General features: G+C 38.6%; 1 protein-coding gene across 5 annotated transcripts in view; it reads left to right on the top strand.

The window, feature by feature from the left end:
• Positions 1–21,651, top strand: part of OPA1 (OPA1 mitochondrial dynamin like GTPase) — a 100,261-nt gene that overhangs the window by 34,026 nt on the left and 44,584 nt on the right. For all 5 annotated transcript variants that reach the window (XM_062210083.1, XM_062210074.1, XM_062210099.1 and 2 more), the window contains 11 exons: positions 5,428–5,508; positions 5,629–5,703; positions 6,018–6,089; positions 6,180–6,279; positions 6,621–6,751; positions 8,425–8,497; positions 8,597–8,669; positions 10,639–10,754; positions 12,191–12,255; positions 12,911–12,987; positions 19,799–19,964. In XM_062210083.1, the coding sequence (XP_062066067.1) occupies positions 5,428–5,508; positions 5,629–5,703; positions 6,018–6,089; positions 6,180–6,279; positions 6,621–6,751; positions 8,425–8,497; positions 8,597–8,669; positions 10,639–10,754; positions 12,191–12,255; positions 12,911–12,987; positions 19,799–19,964 (1,029 nt within the window). The remainder of the gene's footprint in view (positions 1–5,427; positions 5,509–5,628; positions 5,704–6,017; positions 6,090–6,179; positions 6,280–6,620; positions 6,752–8,424; positions 8,498–8,596; positions 8,670–10,638; positions 10,755–12,190; positions 12,256–12,910; positions 12,988–19,798; positions 19,965–21,651) is intronic.

Raw genomic sequence — 21,651 nt, 5'->3', positions numbered from 1 at the left:
AGTTGAGTGAGTGGGTGAGAATAGTAGAGAAAATGTTGGGCACAGTAGGAAACAGGTTGTACTGAACTGTGATAAGGCCTTTGGATTTTATTTTGAGTAAGATAGTTGAGGGCCTGAGAACAACAATGAGAATACTGGATGTGGAATCAGAGCATATAGATAATTTTCTAGTTGTATTGTAAAAAAGAGCAGAAAACTGAAGTCGTAGCAGTTGAAAGATTGTGTATTAATTGAACATTTTAAAAGATATATGCAGCTGATGATGTCACGGTAAAGGAAAAAGCTGGTGCAAGAGAGAGGGAACAGTGCAAGAGCAGTTGCTGAGGTGAAGGAGGCTGTTAGTCATTGTATTGGTTGTTCATAAAAGCACAGTTCATCCATGGTCACAGGAAGAAAATATGCAGATGGTGTTAGACAGATATTTATGTGTCAGCACTCTTAGGAGCTGGTGCTGTGGGGCAGCAGGTTAAAGAGGGGGCCATTAAAGAAGGAGGTACCTTTCTCTGAAGGGAGGAGAGAACTTCCACTTTGATTATGGCCTTGTCTAAATGTTGGAGTTCATGGACTCAGGAGGCCTCCATAGCCTTGGCAGCTCATGTCAAGAGCCTTGGGTGATTACTGACTTCATAAATAAGAGTGTCAGTTGTTAAATCAACAGCAGGAGTCACTGTGTACTTGCTCCCCATGTAGGGCCTCTGTCCTTAATGTATTGTACTATGAGAATTAACGCTAAAACTAGTCTTCAAACAGTACTTTATACTTTGTGTGTCTGTGTGGGCGCAAATTGTTGAAATCTTTACGTAGTATAGAGTTGATCTTCTATATATAAAGATAATTAAAAATGAATCTTAATGAAGAATGGGATGGGAGAAGAAGTAGGAAGTAGGATGGTTTGGGGGGTAGGAGGGTGGTTATGGGGGGAAGAACCACTATAATCCAAAAGTAGAACCTATGAAATTTGTATTTATTAAATAAAAGCTTTCTATTAAAAAAAAAAAAAAAGCACTCTTAGAGGCAGTGTGCTGATAAACCAAGAAAAGTTCCTTGTCATAATGAATGCAGTATACATTCTTTTCAAGGGAGACAGGTGATAAATAATAAACTTAATAAATAACTAGACTATATAGTATGTTAAAAGGTCATAGTGTTGTACAAAAAAAGAGAAAGTAGAACCAAGCAAGAGGAATGGGAATGCTAGGATGTTGGTAGGATACATTGATAAGATGGCATTTGAACCCAGACTTACAGAAAGCAAAGGAGATAGTCATGTTGCTGTATAGTGCAAGAATGTTTCAAGCAAAGAATAACTAATGCAAAGCCCCTTGAATGATTAGGTACTTTAAGTTTTTAAGGAACAAAAAATAGGCAGGATGGCTAGACCAGAGAAGACGCTAGTAGGTGATAAGATCAGAGGGATGATAGAGAGCAGAGAGAAGCAGCAGATCATTAGAGCCTTGTAGGCAATTGTATTGATTTTGGTTTTTTATTTTTAGTAAAATGGGGAGCCAGTGCAGAATTTTGAGCAGAGTGACATCAATTTCTAAAAGGTTCTGGCTGGGGCCGCCGCTGTAGGGTAGCAGGTAGAGCTGCCACCTCTGGCACCAGCATCCCATATGGGCACTGGCTGAAGTCCCAGCTGCTCCATTTCCAATCCAGCTCCCTGTTAATGCACCTTGGAAAGCAATGAGAGATGGCCCAAGTGCTTGGGCCCCTGTACCATGTGGGAGACCCAAAGGAGGTTCCTGACTCCTGGCTCCAGCTGTTGGCAGCCATTTGGGTAGTGGCCCTCTGTCTCTGTCTCTCTCTCTCTCTCTCTCTCTCTCTCTCAGTCTCTGTCTCTCTTTCTCTGTAACTTTGCATTTCAACTAACTAAATAAATCTTTTTAAAAAATAAATAAGTAAAAAGTAAGGTTCTGGTGCTGTGTTGCAAATAGGTGTTGACAAGAAAGGTAGTACCAGGGAGACCAGTTAGAAGAAAATTAAAGTATCTGGATGATGCTTAAAGCAGTGAAGGTGGTAAGAAATGGTTTGATATGAATCTGTTTTGAGAACAGAATCAAAATGATTTCTTGACAAAGTTAGTGTGTGTCAGTCTTCAAGGCCTGAACATATTGAAAGATGTGGTTTGCAAGGGAAGCCAGTGAGTAGACCAGGTTTGGAGAAGATGAGAAGTTCAGTGTTGGACTAGCTGCGAAGCACTAGCAAATGAGTGGTTGGGATACAACCTTGGAGAGAGGATTGTGCTAGTGATATAAATTTAGAAGTCATGATCTGCTATTTTAAGGTAGTATTTAAAGCCATGATCTTACTAGTTACAATCTCCAAGGGAATGAGCAGAGATAGAAAAGACACAAGACCAGAAATTTCACTCTGAGCCTGAAGTGGTTGAGGAAGAAGAAACAACAAAGGAGTATATAAAAATGAAGCCAGTGCAGGTGGAGGAAAGCAGAGTAGTGCAGTGTACAAGTCAGGTAAGGAAAGTGTCGAGGAGGGAGTAATCCGTGAGGTCCAATGCTGCTGATAGGTCCATGATGATGAAGACTGAGAATCCTCATTGAATTTACCCATGGAGGCAAGTATGTAGACTGCGTGGAAGCTTCCTTCTACTTCCTTATTGAAATAAGAAGTGATATTGTCAGCCATTAAATAAAGAGAAGAGAGGGGATTGAATACTGAGGCAGAAGCAATGAAGTCTTTTTCTAAGAGATTTTAGTGATACTACTCAGAATGAATCCTAAAGAAGGAAGTCAAAGAATATTAGGGTTGCTGGGTTGAACTGAAGTCTAGTAAATTCTATGGACATAAGTTTAAAGTGAATCTGTATTTTTTTTCTTTCATGTTCAACAAGTAGAGACATATAAAGGGTAATTGGAGAACTGAAAAATAGGAATCATTAAGAATTATGGTCAGAATCATGGTAGAATTGAAACAGCAAGGTTGATGCTAAAATCTTCAAGAAATAAGTCTGTGGCTGGCACCACGGCTCAGTAAGCTAATCCTCCACCTGTGGCGCCGGCACCCCAGGTTCTAGTCCTGGTCAGGGCGCCGGATTCTGTCCTGGTTGCCCCTCTTCCAGGCCAGCTCTCTGCTATGGCCCAGGAGTGCAGTGGAGGATGGCCCAGGTCCTTGGGCCCTGCACCCCATGGGAGACCAGGAGAAGCACCTGGCTCCTGCCTTCGGATCAGCACGGTACGCCGGCCGCAGCGCACCGGCTGCGGCGGCCATTGGAGGAACCAACGGCAAAAGGAAGACCTTTCTTTCTGTCTCTCTCTCTCACTGTCCACTCTGCCTGTCAAAAAATAAAAATTAAAAAAAAAAAAAAAAGAAGTCTGTAACTGCAGCTGGTGTGCTTCATCCAGAGTCTACTTTTTGGGATATGGCCATGTATTTGATCATGTTGTGTGATACTAGTACCTTTTTCGTACCTTGATGGTATTGTTAATGTACCAGACTTCATATCCATTTTACTATTCAGGTGAACTTGAGAAATTCTACCTTAGACCCCGTAACATGCTCACTAATCAATTGTATAGACATTGGCCATCTACCTTTCTCAATGTTACTAGCACCCGAATTAAAGTGGCTGTGGTGGTTATTTCCTATAGACTAAGGAATTAACTTTGTTCTGGTGGGCAGATAGAGTATGAACAGGCTTGCTTGAATCAGGGCTGGTCTTTCTCCAGGTTGCCATTAGCTCTAAAGTATTGTATTAGCCAGAGTTCTCCAGAAATAGAACCAGTAGAATATATATGTATATATGAGCTTTATTAGGTTGCCTTAAATGATCACAGAAGCTGAAAAGTTCCACAGTGGCTATCTACAAGATGAAAAGCCAGAGAGGCTAGTAGCAGTTTAGTCCGAGAAACCAGAAGTCTCAGAATGAGAGAGACCAGTGATGCAACTTGAGGCATCTGAGAGTGATGGCCTCACACTCCCCCACCCTTGTGAGGGCCACTGGTATGAGTCCCACAGCCCAGAGGCCACAGAACTGAGTTTGATGTTTAAAAGCTGCAGCAGCAGCAACAGAAAACCCATCTACTTGGGAAGGAAGAGGTAGAACAATAGACCCTGAGTTTCCCCCCTGTGCTTTTCCTATTCTATCTAGGCCCTTGATCTATCCCATGGTACCTCCTCATATTCAAGGCAGGTCTCCCCGTTCTGAGTTCACTGACCCACCTGCCAATCTTCTCTGGAAACAGCTTCAGAAACACACCCAGAATAATGCTTTACCAATTCCTATGCGTTCTTTAATCTGATCAAGCCAAAACTCAAAATGAACCATCAGGTGTGTTTACTAGGGCTTTTCTTTGACAGACCCTAGACTCCAAATGTTTGTTTCCCCGGGACAGTGAAATTGCCAAAATCTTGATTTAGTATTTTATACTTTTTTAGCAGCTTGGTTTCTTAATATGCAAGTGCCTTGAAGGAGGTTGTACACAGGATGTAGGCAGGGTTTACTTTTTGTGGGTTCATTTTTACAGTCCATTTTTTGTTAGAATCTAGTCGGTTTTAAGTCATGGCTGCCTGATAATCCAGAATTTTGATTTTGTCTGTTTAACCCAATGGAACCTCTGCAGAGTTTAAGCTTTCCTCTTTGGCCTCTGCCCTGCGCCACAAATCAGCAAGTGATAAAATGTAGCTGCAGGAAAATCCCCCACCTCCCAAATCCTTTGGTATTCTGGACCTTGAGACCAGTCTGCTAAGGTGGCTTTCAAACAACTATTTTTCATTTTTTTTCCTGTTCTGTTTAGCTAATATTTTAATGTGTAATTATAGGCAATCTTGAAAAGTTAAAAAATGTGAAGTTTAAAAGGTCTTATGAAACCACTGACTGTTAATTACGTTATAAAATGTTGTGGCACTCCTTGGGTGAAGCCTACCTTGCTCCCTTGTAGTCAGCACCGTTCTCTTCTGCAACACCCTTGTTGCTACATTGTTACCTTGTCTGAACTCTAAACAGGGATTGTTATCTTTGTCTCCCCATGTACAACACCTGACACATGGGTCATATATACATACATATGGAAAAAATTAATTGTCCTTTACCTGAATTTACCCTAAAGTTAAGCACAAGTTTCTCTTGAAGTTCCTCAAGTTTCAGGATGATGATTTTATGCTTATTGTTCTATATAATGTTGACTGGGGGAAAAGAAAGGGCAGCAGCACTTTAAGTCAGAAAAGATAGAGTGACCAGCAGTCTTTTGGAGAAATCACAACACATGTGACATATGCATGAACAACACAGATAATAAAATTATTATGTCCTCAGAATGGCCCTGTTGCAGCTCCAGGGCTGCTCCTGAGTGTAGTGTGAAGGGACTCCTGAATTTGTGCAGTGCTGTGGCTTTTTCTGGCTATATCAGTGCTGGGGGAAATTAATCCTAACTGCAAATGCACCACTATGTCTCAGTTTTCTGTTTATTTCAGGTAACTCTGAGTGAAGGTCCTCATCATGTGGCCTTGTTTAAAGATAGTTCTAGGGAGTTTGATCTTACCAAAGAAGAAGATGTAAGTAACAGTCTTCTAAAGTTCTTGTATGTTGCTTTGTAACCCTTATAACTAAGTCAATTAATTGGACTTTTTGTGAACTAAGATTTTCTTAGGATTTTGTTATTTTCCCATTAATAGCTTGCAGCATTAAGACATGAAATAGAACTCCGAATGAGGAAAAATGTGAAAGAAGGTTGTACTGTTAGCCCTGAGGTAAGTATTGCAATTCATTTCAATAGTGTTTTTTGAAAATTCAATGTTTATGGCTTCAAATAAATCACAGTATTAGTATTGATGTTTTGATTACATCTATTCCAAGATACACAGATTCTTTTACAGTATTTTAAGTAATGTTATTCTTCTGTGCATAATTTTATAGACATCTAGGATTGGAAAAAGAATAAATTTTTTCTGAGTATCATATCTGAATGGATGAGATACAGATTTTCAGAATATGTAACACCAAATAATTCTTAATATGCTCCTCCACTCATCAAAATTAATACTTTTTTCCCCTCCTGAATTAGACTATCTCCTTAAATGTAAAAGGCCCTGGACTACAGAGGATGGTGCTTGTTGACTTACCAGGTGTAATTAGTGTAAGTATATTTAAAAAAAAAAAAACATGTATTTTATTTTATCTCTATTGTATAAAACATTTTTAATGACATTTGTAATCTTTCTTCAAGACTGTTACATCAGGTATGGCTCCTGACACAAAGGAAACTATTTTCAGTATCAGCAAAGCTTATATGCAGAATCCTAATGCCATCATACTCTGTATTCAAGGTAAATCATGTCAAATGATTTTTATTACACTACATTGATTCCTTCTCTACCAGTCTAAGCTTTGCTCTAAATAATTGCATTATAAAATCACTCAAGATAAATGCATTTTTGCTTTCTCTTCTTGTTCATTTTATTAGTAAGTAGAAGTGAAGTTAGGAGTATTTTGATAAATTTCACTGTAGGCAGTGAATTTTTATTGGCTAGAGTTTCTTTTCATAAATAAGGTAAATGTATTAAGATAATGTTTCTTGCTATAATGTAAACACAAGAGTATAGTTTGTGCTAAGCTTTAAAATCCACTTTGCAATTATTACAGACTCATTTTTCAATTTTTTTCCCAGATGGATCTGTGGATGCTGAACGTAGTATTGTTACAGACCTGGTTAGTCAAATGGATCCTCATGGAAGAAGAACTATATTTGTTTTGACCAAAGTAGACCTGGCAGAGAAAAATGTGGCTAGTCCAAGCAGGGTAAGGATAGGTTCTTTATTGTGAAAACGGAGTCTTTGCACAAGCTCTGACTGTGACAGGGGTTGGTTATTTAAAAAAACAACTACAACAAAACACATTGTGAAATACTCTATCAGAGAGTAATAATGAGATTTTTTTTGGGTTCCCATTAAAAATAAAGTATTAGAAAATTATAAGTTACTTAAGTGGAATTGGGGTGATGTAAACAAAATTATAGTTAATTTGCCTCAGAAATATTTACTGCTAATGTTTACCCTAATTAAGGTCTTTTTATATGCTGACATATAGTCATTAACTTCATTTCTCATTTCTTTTTTTTAAGTTGATGCCCATTCCTTCCCTAACTCATCAAGGACTGCATCAGATTTTTATAGAAAAAGCACAGGGTTGAGAGTCAGACCACAGTATTCTTAATCCATGTGCTGCCATTAACCAGCTCCATGGCTTCTAAATCCAATCAGTGCAGAATCCCATGCATTAGTCTGCTTTATTAGACTAGATCTGAGGTCATTTTCATTTCTGAAGTGGTGTGAATTCTATACATACTGTTCAGTGTCCCTTACCTTTGGAAAATTTATTTTTAGAATTATTTCACAGAAATCTCTAATATTTTTCTTCTCTTCTTTTATTTCAAGGTTAACATTGTGACCAAGTCTTAATTAGGGTGAAATTCTTAACTTAAGTCATGCCCTTTACTTAAGTACATAAAGTGAGAATTTACAGCACAGAATCTGTAGCCAGATTGCTTAAGTTTCGAATCCTGACACTACCACTTGCTAGCTATGTAACTTTGGGTGTGTCCTGTAACTTTTCTGTCCTTTTTACTTCCTCAGCTAGCGGAAATGAAGATATTAGTGAAACAAATTTACTATCATAGCTTATGAATATTTAATCAGTTAAATATATAGTAGTTGGAATAATATTTGGCACAAAAGCATTCATATATGTGATGCTTGTCATCTGTTGTATATATCATTGCTCCCCATAGAATAAAAACTTGGATATTCTCTCAGAATTTCTCTCCTTCTCACCTTGAATTTGTCTGGGACTATGCCTTTGTAAGACCAGTCCTTGAGTCAATGATTCTCTAGAAGAACTGTAAGATTTAGGATGTAGCCACACTTAGAACCATAATTTATTAACAACATAAAAGGCAAAAATCACAAAAAGGAAAAGGTGCTTGGAATGAAGTCTGGAGGAAATCAGGTTCAGATTTTCAAGAGTCCTCTCCCAATAGAGTCTCAAAGAGCACACTTACTCCCTCCAGCAAAAAGTTGCCTACAGTGGCAGGGGCTGGGCTGAGCTGGGCTGGGCTGCAGCCGAGAGCTGGAAACTCAATCCAAGTATCCCACATGGGTGGCAGGGACCCGATTACTTGAGCCACCTCTGCTGCCACTCAAGGTAGATATTGATCCCAGGTACTCTGATGTACAGTGTGTATATTTTAACTGGCAACTCCACCACAAGCCTAAATGTCCATCCTGGTACATACGTTCTGGTAATGCATTTTCAGTACAGTAAAATTAAATGTATTTACACTTGTTTTTGCCTCTGATAACAATGGAAGTACTTTTTAAATATTTTCATATAGATTTGCTATTTAACAATAACTATACTTTTTAAAATTATGTAAGCCTACAACTCATATTTATTTTTCTCATTTTTTAAAATAGATTCAGCAAATAATTGAAGGAAAACTCTTCCCAATGAAAGCTCTAGGTTATTTTGCTGTTGTAACGGGGAAAGGTATGCAGTGGATAACTGTGATTTATTTTTATCCTTTGTTATTGTCAGATAGTAAAGATGAATCTTCTTGGTAAAAATTTGGCTGCCATTTTTCCCTAGGAAACAGCTCTGAAAGCATTGAAGCTATAAGAGAATATGAAGAAGAATTTTTTCAGAATTCAAAACTCCTAAAGTAAGTGTCTTGTTAAAGATTTTACAGTATTGCTTAAATTGCACTATTTGTGTTTCCATTAAAAGTTCATGTTTTATAGCTGTTACTTTAATATCAAATGTTTTCCCAAATAATTATCTGCATCTGATAAGCAACTCTTGACAGAATTAGAAGTAGTTGATCATATGGTGTAATAGATGCTGGTATAGTAAACTTCCCCTTGGGATATGGCACTGAAAGTTAACATGGGCACATTGTATGCCATTTTACTTATACAGTAATATTTTTTTAAAATGGACACTTTTTAAGTTTGTGTGTTTCTCTTACAATATTAGGGAAAGTTGGAGTGGTGGTGCCAACGGGGTATCTCAGAATAGACATTTACAAACTTGACAAAAAAAATCAGATGACTAGAAAGCGAAAAGGAAGAGCTAAATAAATGGCAGTTAAATTATACTAAAACTTGTATGTAGAATTTCTGAAAATAGAAAAGTATGTCTGCCTCTGGGTTAGTATAGTAAATGAAAATAGCTTTTGGAAACATAGACTTGAGTATTGACCATAGGGAATGAACTGACAAGCATATAGAATGTGCTGTTCAATATGGCTACTAGTCCAATGTGGTTATTAAAATTTAAATTAGTGAATATTCTAATTAAAAATTCAATTCCTCAGTCACATCAGCAATACATTTCAAGGGTTCAATAACACCATGTGTGGGGCCAGTGTTGTGGCACAGCAGGTTAAGCACCTCCTGCGAAGCCAGCATCCCATATGAGCAAGTGCTGGCTGTTCCACTTCCAGTCCAGCTCCCTGCTAATGGCCTGGGAAAAGCAGGAAAAGATTGCCCAAGTACTTGGGCCCCTGCACCTATGTGGGAGATCCAGAAGAACCTGCTGGCTCCTGGCTTCAGCTTGGCCCAGCCTTGGCCATTGTGACCATTTGGGGAGTGAACCAACAGATGGCAGATCTTGATCTCTCTTTCTCTCTCTGTCTGTAACTCTGTCTTTTGAATAAATAAAATAAAATAAAAAATAAATAAATAAATCTTATTTAAAAAAAAATACAGGGCCAGCACTGTGACGTAGTGGGTAAAGCCAATGCTTGAGGTGCAGGCATCCCATATCTATCGACTCCAGTTCAACTCCTGATGAACTCCCGGCTGTTCCACTTCCTATCCAGCTCCCTGCTAATGCGCCTGGGAATGCAGTAGAAGATAGCCAAAATACCTGGGCCCCTGTACCCACCTGGGAGATGAAAAAGTTCCAGGTTCCTGGTTTCCAATTGGCTCAGCTCCAGACCCTTGTGGCCATTTGGGGTAGTGAACCCCAGTGGATGGAAGACTTTCTCTCTCTCTGACTCTGCCTCTCCGTAACTTTGTCTGTCAAATAAATAAATACATCTTTAAAAAAATAAAGTTTCAGAAGCTCCAGTGGTGTAGATGTTACAAAGCATAGTTTAAAAAAAAAAGGAGGGGGCACAGCACCGTGGCTCACTTGGCTAATCCTCCGCCTGCAGCACTGGCATCCCATATGGGCGCCGGGTTCTAGTCCCGGTTGCTTCTCTTCCAGTCCAGCTCTCTGCTGTGGCCCAGGAAGACAGTGGAGGATGGCCCAAGTGCTTGGGCCCTGCACCCGCTTGGGAGACCAGGAGGAAGCACCTGGCTCCTGGCTTCGGATCGGCGCGGTACTGGCTGTGGCAGCCATTTGGGGGGTGAACCTGCGGAAGGAAGACCTTTCTCTCTCTCTCTCTCTCTCACTCTCTGTAACTACCTGTCAAATAAATAAATAAATCTTAAAAAAAAAAAAAAGGAAAAAAATTACAAGTAGACAGATCAGAAATTAAACATTCTTTTTATGAAAGCTTTTGAACGGCATTGATATAAAAAGTCTAAGTGGCTGTTTTATAGTAAGTACATTCTCAAACTTGGTGTGACAGTATTATTGTCCTTTTTGCCATTTTAAAATACTTCAGCTCTTATTTTTTGTAGGACGAGCATGCTAAAGGCACACCAAGTAACTACAAGAAATTTAAGCCTTGCTGTATCAGACTGCTTTTGGAAAATGGTACGGGAATCAGTTGAACAACAGGCTGATAGTTTCAAAGGTAAGTTGAATTTTTAAAATATGCAAATACATCCAGACATTTTATTAGCTGACAATCATCAACATCCAGCAGATTCATTACACAGAGATAGGGAACCTTTTTTTCTGCCAAAGGCCATTTGTACATTTATAACATCATTTGCAGGCCATTCAAAATTAGCAACCTAAAAATTAGCCTGCTATTGCTGGCGCCGTGGCTCAACAGGCTAATCCTCCGCCTTGCGGCGCCGGCACACCGGGTTCTAGTCCCGGTCGGGGCACCGATCCTGTCCCGGTTGCCCCTCTTCCAGGCCAGCTCTCTGCTGTGGCCAGGGAGTGCAGTGGAGGATGGCCCAAGTGTTTGGGCCCTGCACCCCATGGGAGACCAGGAGAAGCACCTGGCTCCTGCCATCGGAACAGCGCGGTGCGCCGGCCGCAGCGCGCTACCGCGGCGGCCATTAGAGGGTGAACCAACGGCAAAGGAAGACCTTTCTCTCTGTCTCTCTCTCTCACTGTCCACTCTGCCTGTCAAAAATAAAAAAAAAAATAAAAAATAAAAATAAATAAAAATAAAAATAAAAAAATTAGCCTGCTATTGGTTTATTGTATTTCAAGTCTCCTTAGCAGGGCCAAACCAAATTATTTTATGGCCCTCATATGGCCAGTGGGCTAGACTCTTTTCCCACTTCACCCCGCCCCCCACAAAGTTGATTTACAAAATACTACTAGGCAACATGTGGAAAATTGGAAACCTTTAGTTATAAAGAATGGAATATTTCCCTTTCAAAGGAAGCCTTGCTAGGAGCACATGGCAGTTTATCACCCTGGAAAGTTTGCAGTCATGTTTGGGAAAAAGCTTAGTAAACTGTAGAGAATTGGATTGGCCCTTTTTAGGGAGAAGAGTGCGGAGGTGATGGGAAGTGCAGCACCCTGTGCTTCACCTACATTATACTCTTGGCTAAATCCCACACTTTGCTGCTAAGTGTCTTGGCTTCCATAGTTTCATCTGATGAGATTTTCTGCTTCCCTTTTCCTGTTTAGAAATCCTACTTACTTATCTCATTTAGTATTTCAGCAAATTTGTAAGTATTATTTTTACTCTCATTTTATACAAGACAGAAACAGACACAGAGTTACCCAAGTAACTTACTGGTGTCCTACAACAATAGGTAGTTGACTCAGAATTTGAAACTTGGTGGAGTCCATTTTCTTAGCAGCTGTACTAACCTGCTTCAGCTGTGTGTTCTTAAATTGAAAATGGAGAAACTAGGGTCAAAGAGAATAGTAAACAAAGCTGTTGAAATAACATGATTTTGAGATGTTGAGGCCCAGAGTTCTAAAGAGCGGTCAGTGAACCCTCAGAAATTCAGTTACCACAGAACATATGCAGAATAGCCTTTAGCCACTACACTACATCTGCAAAGAAAATCTTCAAACTTGAACATTTTCCTTCTTCAGCTACACGGTTTAACCTTGAAACTGAGTGGAAGAATAACTATCCTCGCCTGCGAGAACTTGACCGGGTAATATTTGGGTACTTCATGTATTTTACATATACATATTGTCATTTAGTGTTTGTGTCCTTACAAAATTTAACTCTAGAAGAGAATTCTGGTAAGCCAAATTGAATTGGTTTTGATCATAACTACTAGTTTAGAGCTGTGAAAATACATTTCTAGGAGTAGTTACCTCTTCTATAATCATTTAAATTATTATATAACATTAAAAATAATTAGAAACCACAATTTTGAAAATAAGTACTTAAAATGTTATCTGAGAATATAAAGCACAGTCTTTAAAGATGCTGTACAATTAATGTATTTATGTAATCTAAAATTTTTTTAATTATACATTAAGTTTTTACATTTTCAGCACTTACCTTGGAGAAGTTTGCTATAATTCAGAGGGAACTAAATGTTGATTTTCCATAATTAAAAAATGCCATTAGTTGTAAAACACAACATTAATGTACTTTTACTGATACTTTAAGTATGTATTGATGCATTATATGAAAATCGTAGCATGAACAAATGTGAAAAATTATATTCAGAATTGCATAAATCAGGTGGGTATTTATGTCAGCTTCTTTGTCTTTATCTGGATATTATCTGAAAAATCATGACAGGGAAAATTTACTATTGCATGAAAATCTTATTTTCTTGTATCCATATTGCCTAGAATGAACTATTTGAAAAAGCTAAAAATGAAATCCTCGATGAAGTCATCAGTCTGAGCCAGGTTACACCAAAACATTGGTGAGTGTTAACTTAGATATTAATTCCTTTTCTCAAAAACTTTACTATATATATATAGAGAGTAAGTGAAAAACTAAAATTTAGATCAATAACTCAGTGATTTATTATTGCCCTTGCTCATCCCTCAGAATAGTAACTAGGCAAAAACATAAAAGTATGTCTTTTTGCAAAAATAATCATTATTATAGTCTAACCAACTGAGTTTCTAGAAGATAATTTTTATGTGTTCTTTTTAAATATTAACTCATCTTTGTCTTTTCTTTACCTTAAATACATGAATGTGTTTTTTTTTTTATAAAGTCAGGCAAAAGTTTCATCAAATTGTTTTATAAATAATATCAAAACAATTTATTGGGATAGTTGCTCTTTTTAGATTAAAGATTGTAAAGGGAGAATAGCATATATCTTCAAGTTCTCATTTCTGAGTAAGAATGGTTAGTACTTTCTGTAAAGTGTTCTGACTATATTGTGTATAAATCACATTTTGAATTGAATCCAAGTTGATATTTTTTAGACTAGCAAATAAATACATCCTTTTGGAAAAAAATCTCATGTAAATCTCTTTTGAAACAGACTATCACCTTTCATTTATGGGTTTTTTTTTTTTTGTAAATTTAGACATTGTTAAATTTATTAAAGGTATCATAACCAAATAGATTACATGTACCACAAGTTTTGAAGTTTTTGCAGCCTTAATTAACAAATTTTTGTGCATAAATTTTCTAATGAATTCTGTGATACTTTTAAGAAATATCATTATCAGCATTTTTGAAGCATAACTGTGCTTACTGACTCTCATGATATTCTCTGTACTTCTCTTATTTTCTTAGGCATAGACAAAGGTTATCAGATAGTAAGGTATAGTCCTTAAGCTGGAATTCTGAATCACTGGTTTTCTCATCTTAGTGCTATACTTGTGGTGAACCCTGATCTCTCTTCTAGAAGTCAGAGTTTCCTTATTTTTAGTCTCCTTCCTATACTTATTCAGAATAAGAGATTCTGACTTTATCCTTATTGGTTGGTTAATTAAATATCTACAACACCATTTACTATGTTTGTTATTATATTTTAAGCCTGTTCTCTGGCCATATGTAAGTCAGTTTTTGAGCTTCTAAGAAAGCTGTAGATATGTTCGCATAGGTATAGGTATAGGTATATAATGAGAATGAAAATGAATATAATACTAGTTGCCTTGCTCGGTTGTGTTACATAAAAATCCTTTGTAAACTCTTAACAGCTAATGCTCTTTGATGGTGAGGAAAATGTGCTCCTTCTGTCAGTTAATTTCTGGCATCATCAAAGGAAAGGTGAATTTTGTTTGGAGCAACCTCTAAAATCAGTGTGTACCTACACTAAAGTGGAGCTTGAAAATAAATCCTATTCATTTAATACACAGATGGCTGAAGGGAATTGTGAAGGTACAAGGCTCAGGTGGTATTAGAGGACTTCTGGCTGCTAATTCATGTGATTCTCTATCATCTTCCCATCAACTTTATTCCCCTAGACTCTAGAACTTAACACAAACAGATCATACCAGGTCCTAACCTCAGCTGTTCATACCACATTGAATTCAGCAGCAGCATACACAAACATTTCATTTTTGTGACATAATTGGTATTCTCTTAGGAGTTTTTATTTGGTATCTTTCTGCTGCATACTGCCTCATACGATATTTTAGGATACATGCCTAAGTTGTTTATAATTATTTAACTCACAGAACTGTTTATTCTGTACACAGTGATCTTGAAGCTGTCTTATAAGCAGTTTACATCATAACATAATATTTATGTATATATACTCTTATACTTCAGTTATGTATTAAGAAAGTTATTGAAGTTTAGATTTTACATGTAATGCCTTATAGTAGAAACTAATCTTTTAGCATTTTCACACAACATATGTGATATTGAAGAATCAACTATTGATGTTAAGCAGGAGATAGCACTGTATCATTAACATGTGAATGTCAGTATAGATACGTCTTTTCCAGGATAGCTGGCTGGCTTCATAGAAATTTGCTTTTTGGAAAATGATATTATTATAATATGCATACAAGTTTTGATGAAAGGAAATATTATTTTGATTTAAAAGAATGAATGATTCTCCCAACTCAGATTTGAAGACTCAAAGATTTCTAGTATTATAATCTGAGATTTAAAGTGTTTGGTAAAGACAGAGGCAGGTATAATGCCAGGGCCAGGACATGAAAACACAAAGGTGATATAGGGAGCTGAGTCCTGTGTCTTTATCAAAGAAAGAGGCGAGAGGCTTACCATAGAAATAAGCAAAATTATTAAGACTTGTAAACCATGATCAGAAACTTAGCTGTGGAAGCCACTGAAGAAATTTAGGTCGTATTTGCATTTTGGAAATATTTCTGTAATATAGGGAACAGAATGCAGATGGAGAGGAGTGTAAGCAAGGAGGCAGTTGGCTGTTGCAGTAATTTAGGCCAGGGATGATAGTGATATGAACTTGGTTACTGGTAGTACGGGTGGAGAAGACAGACTTTTTTTTTTTTTTTTTTTTTTTTTTTTAGGATTCATCTGTTTATTTGAAAGGCACTCCCCAAAAGGTCACGCCAGGGTAGGCCAGACCAAATCCAGGAGCCTCATTCAGGCCTCTCACATGGGTGGCAGGGCCCCAACTACTTAAGCCATCTTCTGCTTTTCCCAGGCCATTACCAGGGAGCTGGGTAGGAAGTGGAGCAGCCAGGACATTAATTCGTTCCCATATGGGATGCCAGCATCACAGGGTGGCGACTTTACCTGCTATGCTACAGTGCCAGCCCCGAGACACTTTTTGTGATATTTGAGAGATTACCTTAAAGGATTAACAAGATTTCATAATTGGAAGTGTAGGTAATGAAGAAAGGTCCAGTAAACATTGAGTGCATTTATATCCAGTAATCATATTACTAGGAATTTATGAAAAGTGAAGGTACCTTTGACAAAGATGAACACATAAGTATCTCACTGTGATTTTGTTTATAAATAAAAAAAAGTTAGCTATTTGTAATTACAAAATATTTGGCTTATCCTTAGATTGAATTACTATGAGGCCATTGAAAAATATAGGGTGTTGACATGGAAAATTATATACAATATATGTTTAGGTTTAAAAAGCAGCAGAGGGGGTCGGCACTGTGACATAGTAGGCTAAGCCTCCACTGGTGGCGCCAGCATCCCATAAGGGCGCCAGTTCATATCCCGGCTACTACTCCTCTGATCCAGCTCTCTGGTTATGGCCTGAGAAAGCAGTGGAAGACAGCCCAAGTGTGTGGGTCTCTGCACTGGCTTGGGAGACCTGGAAGAAGCTCCTGGCTCCTGACTTTGGATTGGCCCAGCTCTGGCCATTGCAGCCATTTGGGCCATTGCAGCTCTGGCCATTGCAGCCATTTGGGGAGTGAACCAGATGGAAGACTTTTCTTTCTGTCTCTCCCTCTCTCTGTAACTCTGCCTCTCAAATGAATAAATAAATCTTTAAAAAAGAAACAGCTGAGATGGGCATTTGACACAACAATTAAGATACTCCTTGGGATGCCCATATCCCATGTCAGTGCTTGGGTGTGAGGCCCAGCTGTGCTCCTGATTCCAGCCTACTGCTGACGCACTTAGCCAGGCAGCAGCAGGTGATGCCTCAAGTAGCTGAGAGCCTACCACCCTGGGAGAGTACGATTGAGTTCCAGGCTCCTGGTTCTGGCCTGGCCCAGCTCCAGCTATGGTGGGCACTGGAGAGTGAACCACCAGATGAGAGATCTCTACCTGTGTCTCTCTCTCTCTCTCTCTCTCTCTCTCTCTCTCTCTCCCTCCCTCTCTCTCTCTCTCTCTCTCTCCCTCTCCCTCTCCCTCTCCCTCTCCCTCTCCCTCCCTCTTCTTCACCCCTTTCTCCTGGCTTCCACTCTCTTTGCCCTTCAAATAAATAATAAAAATTTCTAAGACCTCAGCACTTAGCTGAATTCTATTTAGTGGAGGATTAAGCCTATGACTATAAAGTTCCTTAAAAGTATGTTATTATGGTGCCAGCATTGTAGGGTAGCAGCTAAAGGTGCCACCTACAATGTCAGTATCCATATGGGCATGAATTCATGTCCCAGCTGCTGCACTTCCAATCCAGCTCCCCGCTAATGTGCCTGGGAAAAGCAGCGGAAAATGGCCCAAATACATGGGACCCTGCGTCCTGCATGGGGGACTCAGATGAAGCTCCTGGCTCCTGGCTTCTGCCCTGTCCAGTCTCAGCCATTATAGCCATTGAGGGGTGAAACAGCGGATAGAAGATCTCTATCTCTGTCTCTTCCTCTCTCTGTAACACTGCCTTTCAAATAAATATTTTTTTAAAAAAGCTAATTTCCATTTTTAAAACTTTTTTTTTAATAAAATGGAGTGTAGGTATAATTCCTGGGAAGAAGGTGGTAAAACTATAATATTAATTATATATTTATGGAGGTTATCCCTGGGTGATGGCAAAACGTAGCATAGAGAAGAAGTCTGTAATCTATAGGATATGCTGGAGTAATTGGTAGATGATAGCAATAAGTAAAGGTAGCAGGTGGCATAACCAGATGAGGGGGTCTCATGTTGTAGGGATTTTTACATGAGAGGTGGGGTCTGGTGATCCAGAGGAGAGACTGTGGAGTAAAAAAAAAAAAAGTAAAAAAAAAAAAGAAAAAACTTCTACTTCCAAATTCTGAAGCGTTCTCAACTACCTTATAGCTTTCACTCAGTAGAATTTGAGGACCATCACTGTTCTTAGGGGAGAGCCAAGAAAGGTCTATGGATACAAGGAATAGGGAAATACAGTGAGAATGCAAGGTTGTCATCGAACAAGATTTTGGGAGCACTGTAAAAGTTGATCTGATGGAGAACAGCAGTGGAAGTCAGAGCACAGCAGGTTGGGGATGAACAGGCAGGAGAGGCTGGGTATAAGGAGGTGACAACAGTACCTCTGATGAGTTGCAACGCAGCAGCATCATTTGAGAAAGTTACCTTAGGCTCTTCAGGATTTGGTTCTAGATTTTTGTTATGGTTTCTTTGTAAGGATATCTGGGATAGAGGTTGTTGGTGGTGAGTTTTTTTTGTTATTGTTTAATTTTGTTTTGAAATTGTAGTAGCCTGTTATAGTAGATTTTTGGGGAACAATAAATACTTTCTCAAGATTTCTTTTTTCTTTAATTGGGAATAGTTCTTTTTCCGTTTTGTGATCTGTGTTGTAAGATATTTGTTATGATAGATTCTCAACTTAATTATGCATCTTTTCCATTATTACTTTTTTTATAAAGATTTGTTTGAAAGACAGAATGACAAAAAGAGAGAGAAGAGATCTTCCATCAGCTTGTTCACTCCTCAAATTGCCACAACGGCTAGGGCTGGGCAAGGCTGAAGCCATGAGCCTGGAACTCCATCCAGGTCTCCCACAAAAGTTGCAGAAGCTCAAGTACTTGGGCCATCCGCTACTGCTGTCCCACATGCATTAGCTGGGAACTGGATCCAAAGTGGAGCAACTCAGACTCAAACTGGTGCTCCGAAATGGAATGCTAAAGTTATAGGCAGCAGTTTAACCTGCTGCACCATGATACCTGTCCTTGTATTATTGTTTTAATGATGAAGCATTGAAAAATTTTACCTAGCAGTATCCTGTCAACATTTTATACTTTGTGTTGCAGTCTAATAAATTGTAAAAATTATACCAAAAAAAATTTCAACTTTGGACTAAGCAAATATAAAGTGTATATCAATACTAAGCAAGTGGGGACTGGCAAGTAGGTTAAACCTCTGCCTGTGGAGCCAACATCCCATACGGGCACTGGTTCAAGTCCTAGCTGCTCCACTTCTGATCCAGCTCCCTGCTAGTGGCCTGTGAAAGCAGTGGAAGATGACCCAAGCACTTGGGCCCCTGTACTCATGTGGGAAACTGGAAGAAGCTCCTGGCTTCAGATTGGCCTAGCGTTGGCCATTGCGGCCATCTGGGGAGTGAACCAGCAGATTGAACGCCTCTCTGTCTCTCTCTGTCTGTCTCTCTGCCTCTCAAATAAACAAGCCTAAAAAAAAAAATGCTAGGTAAGTAAGTACATGAAAAAGATGCTTGGAATATTAGCCGTTAGAACAATGCAAGCCAAAATGATATTCAACCATAAACCTACTTGAATGACTAAAATTAAGATAACTAACCATACCAAACGTTGGCAAGGATATAGAGGATCTAACCCTCTCATTTTTAGCTAACGAAAATGTAAATAGTACAGCCATAGTGGAAAACAGTTTGATAATATCTTAAAAAGTTAAATATATAATCACCATTCATCTAGTTATTCTACCCTTATTTGCCCAAGAGGAATGAAAGTGTGTGTCCATACAAAGACTTATACATAAATGCTCATAACTTGATTTGTAATAACCAACATCTTGAAGCAGCTCATGTATCTATCAACAGGTGAGTGCAGAAATAATACTATTTAGCAATAAGAAAGAAGTGAAATATTAATATAATCAGCATGATAAATTTCAAAGTGATTTTGCTGAATGAAATAACACAAGCCAAAAAAGAAAAAGAATATATGCCCTATGGATGCATTTATATCAAATTCTTGAAAATACAAACTATTCAGTGACAGAAAGATCTGCTGGTTTCCAGGGTTGAGGATGATGGATATGTGTGTTACCTTGATTGCTGTGATTCACAGATAATATACACATTTCAGAACTTATCAAAACTTTAAAAATATATAGTCTAAGTTAATGATACCTCAACCAAGCTGTTTTTTAAAAACTTAATATTAGCTTTGGTGTTTTTGCAACTTTTTATTTCATTTCAGGGAGGAAATCCTTCAACAGTCTTTGTGGGAAAGAGTTTCAACTCATGTGATTGAAAACATCTATCTTCCAGCTGCACAGACCATGAATTCAGGAACTTTTAATACTACAGTGGATATCAAGCTTAAACAGTGGACTGATAAACAGCTTCCTAATAAAGCAGTAGAGGTTAGGATATAATTTAATTAAATGGGTAAGAAGCATTATCTGAAGGGAGTAGGAGCTGTGAGTTTCAAGTTTTATTCCCATCACAGCCACTCTTTCTTTTTGGCTCTTATACTCAATTTAATCTTTGTTCCTCATCTGCGTGTTGGGACTAACCTTAACGTTGCAACCAATTACAACTGTTATAAAAACTTATTAATTGGTATGGTATTGTCCTGAGGTTCTTTCAAAGATAACATTTAACAAAACCAAAATTTGCTTCAATGTGAAATATTTTGAATTTTTTCTGTGGGCAGAGATTCCTTAAGTGAAATATTTAATGGACCAAACATTTTACTTATTGATTTTCTTTAGGGCTCAGTAATACTTTTTTTTAATTTTTTATTTTATTTTATTTATTTATTTATTTAACAGGCAGAGTGGATAGTGAGAGAGAGAGAGAGAGACAGAGAGAAAGGTCTTTTTTTTGCCATTGGTTCAGCACTGCGCTGATCCAAAGCCAGGAGCCAGGTGCTTCTCCTGGTCTCCCATGTGGGTGCAGGGCCCAAGCACTTGGGCCATCCTCCACTGCACTCCCGGGCCATAGCAGAGAGCTGGCCTGGAAGAGGGGCAACCGGGACAGAATCCAGCGCCCCGACTGGGACTAGAACCCAGTGTGCCGGCGCCGCAAGGCGGAGGATTAGCTTATTGAGCCACGGCACTGGCCAGGGCTCAGTAATACTTAAATACTATTTTCTTAGGATCCTGCTTATTACCTATGTATCTTCGCTGTGACTTGATAGCTGTGAGATCCTTGGGCTAGTTGCTTAAACCTTTCTGTTTCATTACCTGTAAAGTAAGAATGGCAGTGTTGCCCACCTCACAGGGTTGTTAGGATTCAATAAGCTAGGATTGGTACAAAGTGTAGATACTACCTGGCCCATAGTAACCACCCAGGAATGCAACTGCCGTTGTTAGGATCATCCATCTGAGCTGCACATTACTCTTAAAGAGTGATATTCTCCTGTGCTTCTGTATGAAACTGCTCAAAAAAAATTTAAGTCAATGTTAAAAGTAATTTTTTCTTACTTAGAAACAAAATGCCATTTCCTAATTATTCAGATATGGTTTCCTCTCCTGACCTACCACAGTCCCAGTTCTTCACCTGTGCTCTCAATTTCTTTAAGCCTCTAAGTATTTTCCCTGCCTGTCTGCCTAAGTTGTGTGTTGCTGAACCCCAGGGCAACTCAACACATTTACCCTAAGTAATGAGAGAGCTACTGTCACTGCTTCCATGTCTCTCCTCACCGCTGACTCTAGCAGTTTTCTCGGCCCTGTCCCATGATAGAATACTTTCATATCCAAAAGTTCAAGCAGTGAAGGTGCTCATGAAAACGGCAGGGAATGAGTCTCCTGCTGCTTTCTTCTGTCAGCCTTAGGTGTGGTGGAAGTAGTGTGCATATGGTGAGGGTCAAGACGCCTGCATGTTAATTCCAACCACCCTCGGTATTTTTGCACAGTCACCTTTCTTGATGAGAAAATTTCTTTATATTTAAAGTAGGGGAGGACTAGAGATAAAGTCCAACATTTAAAACCCACTTAATCCTCAGTAGGTTTAGTTATGAATTACTTTTGACACTGTGCTGTTTCATTGTTCAATTAATTTAGAAGTTACCTGTAATACAAAGCAGAACAATAGCCTTATGAAAGT

The sequence above is a fragment of the Lepus europaeus genome, chromosome 2 (assembly GCF_033115175.1).
Source record: "Lepus europaeus isolate LE1 chromosome 2, mLepTim1.pri, whole genome shotgun sequence".
Classification (NCBI taxonomy): Eukaryota; Metazoa; Chordata; class Mammalia; order Lagomorpha; family Leporidae; genus Lepus; species Lepus europaeus.
This window is presented reverse-complemented; position numbering and strand designations above follow the sequence as displayed.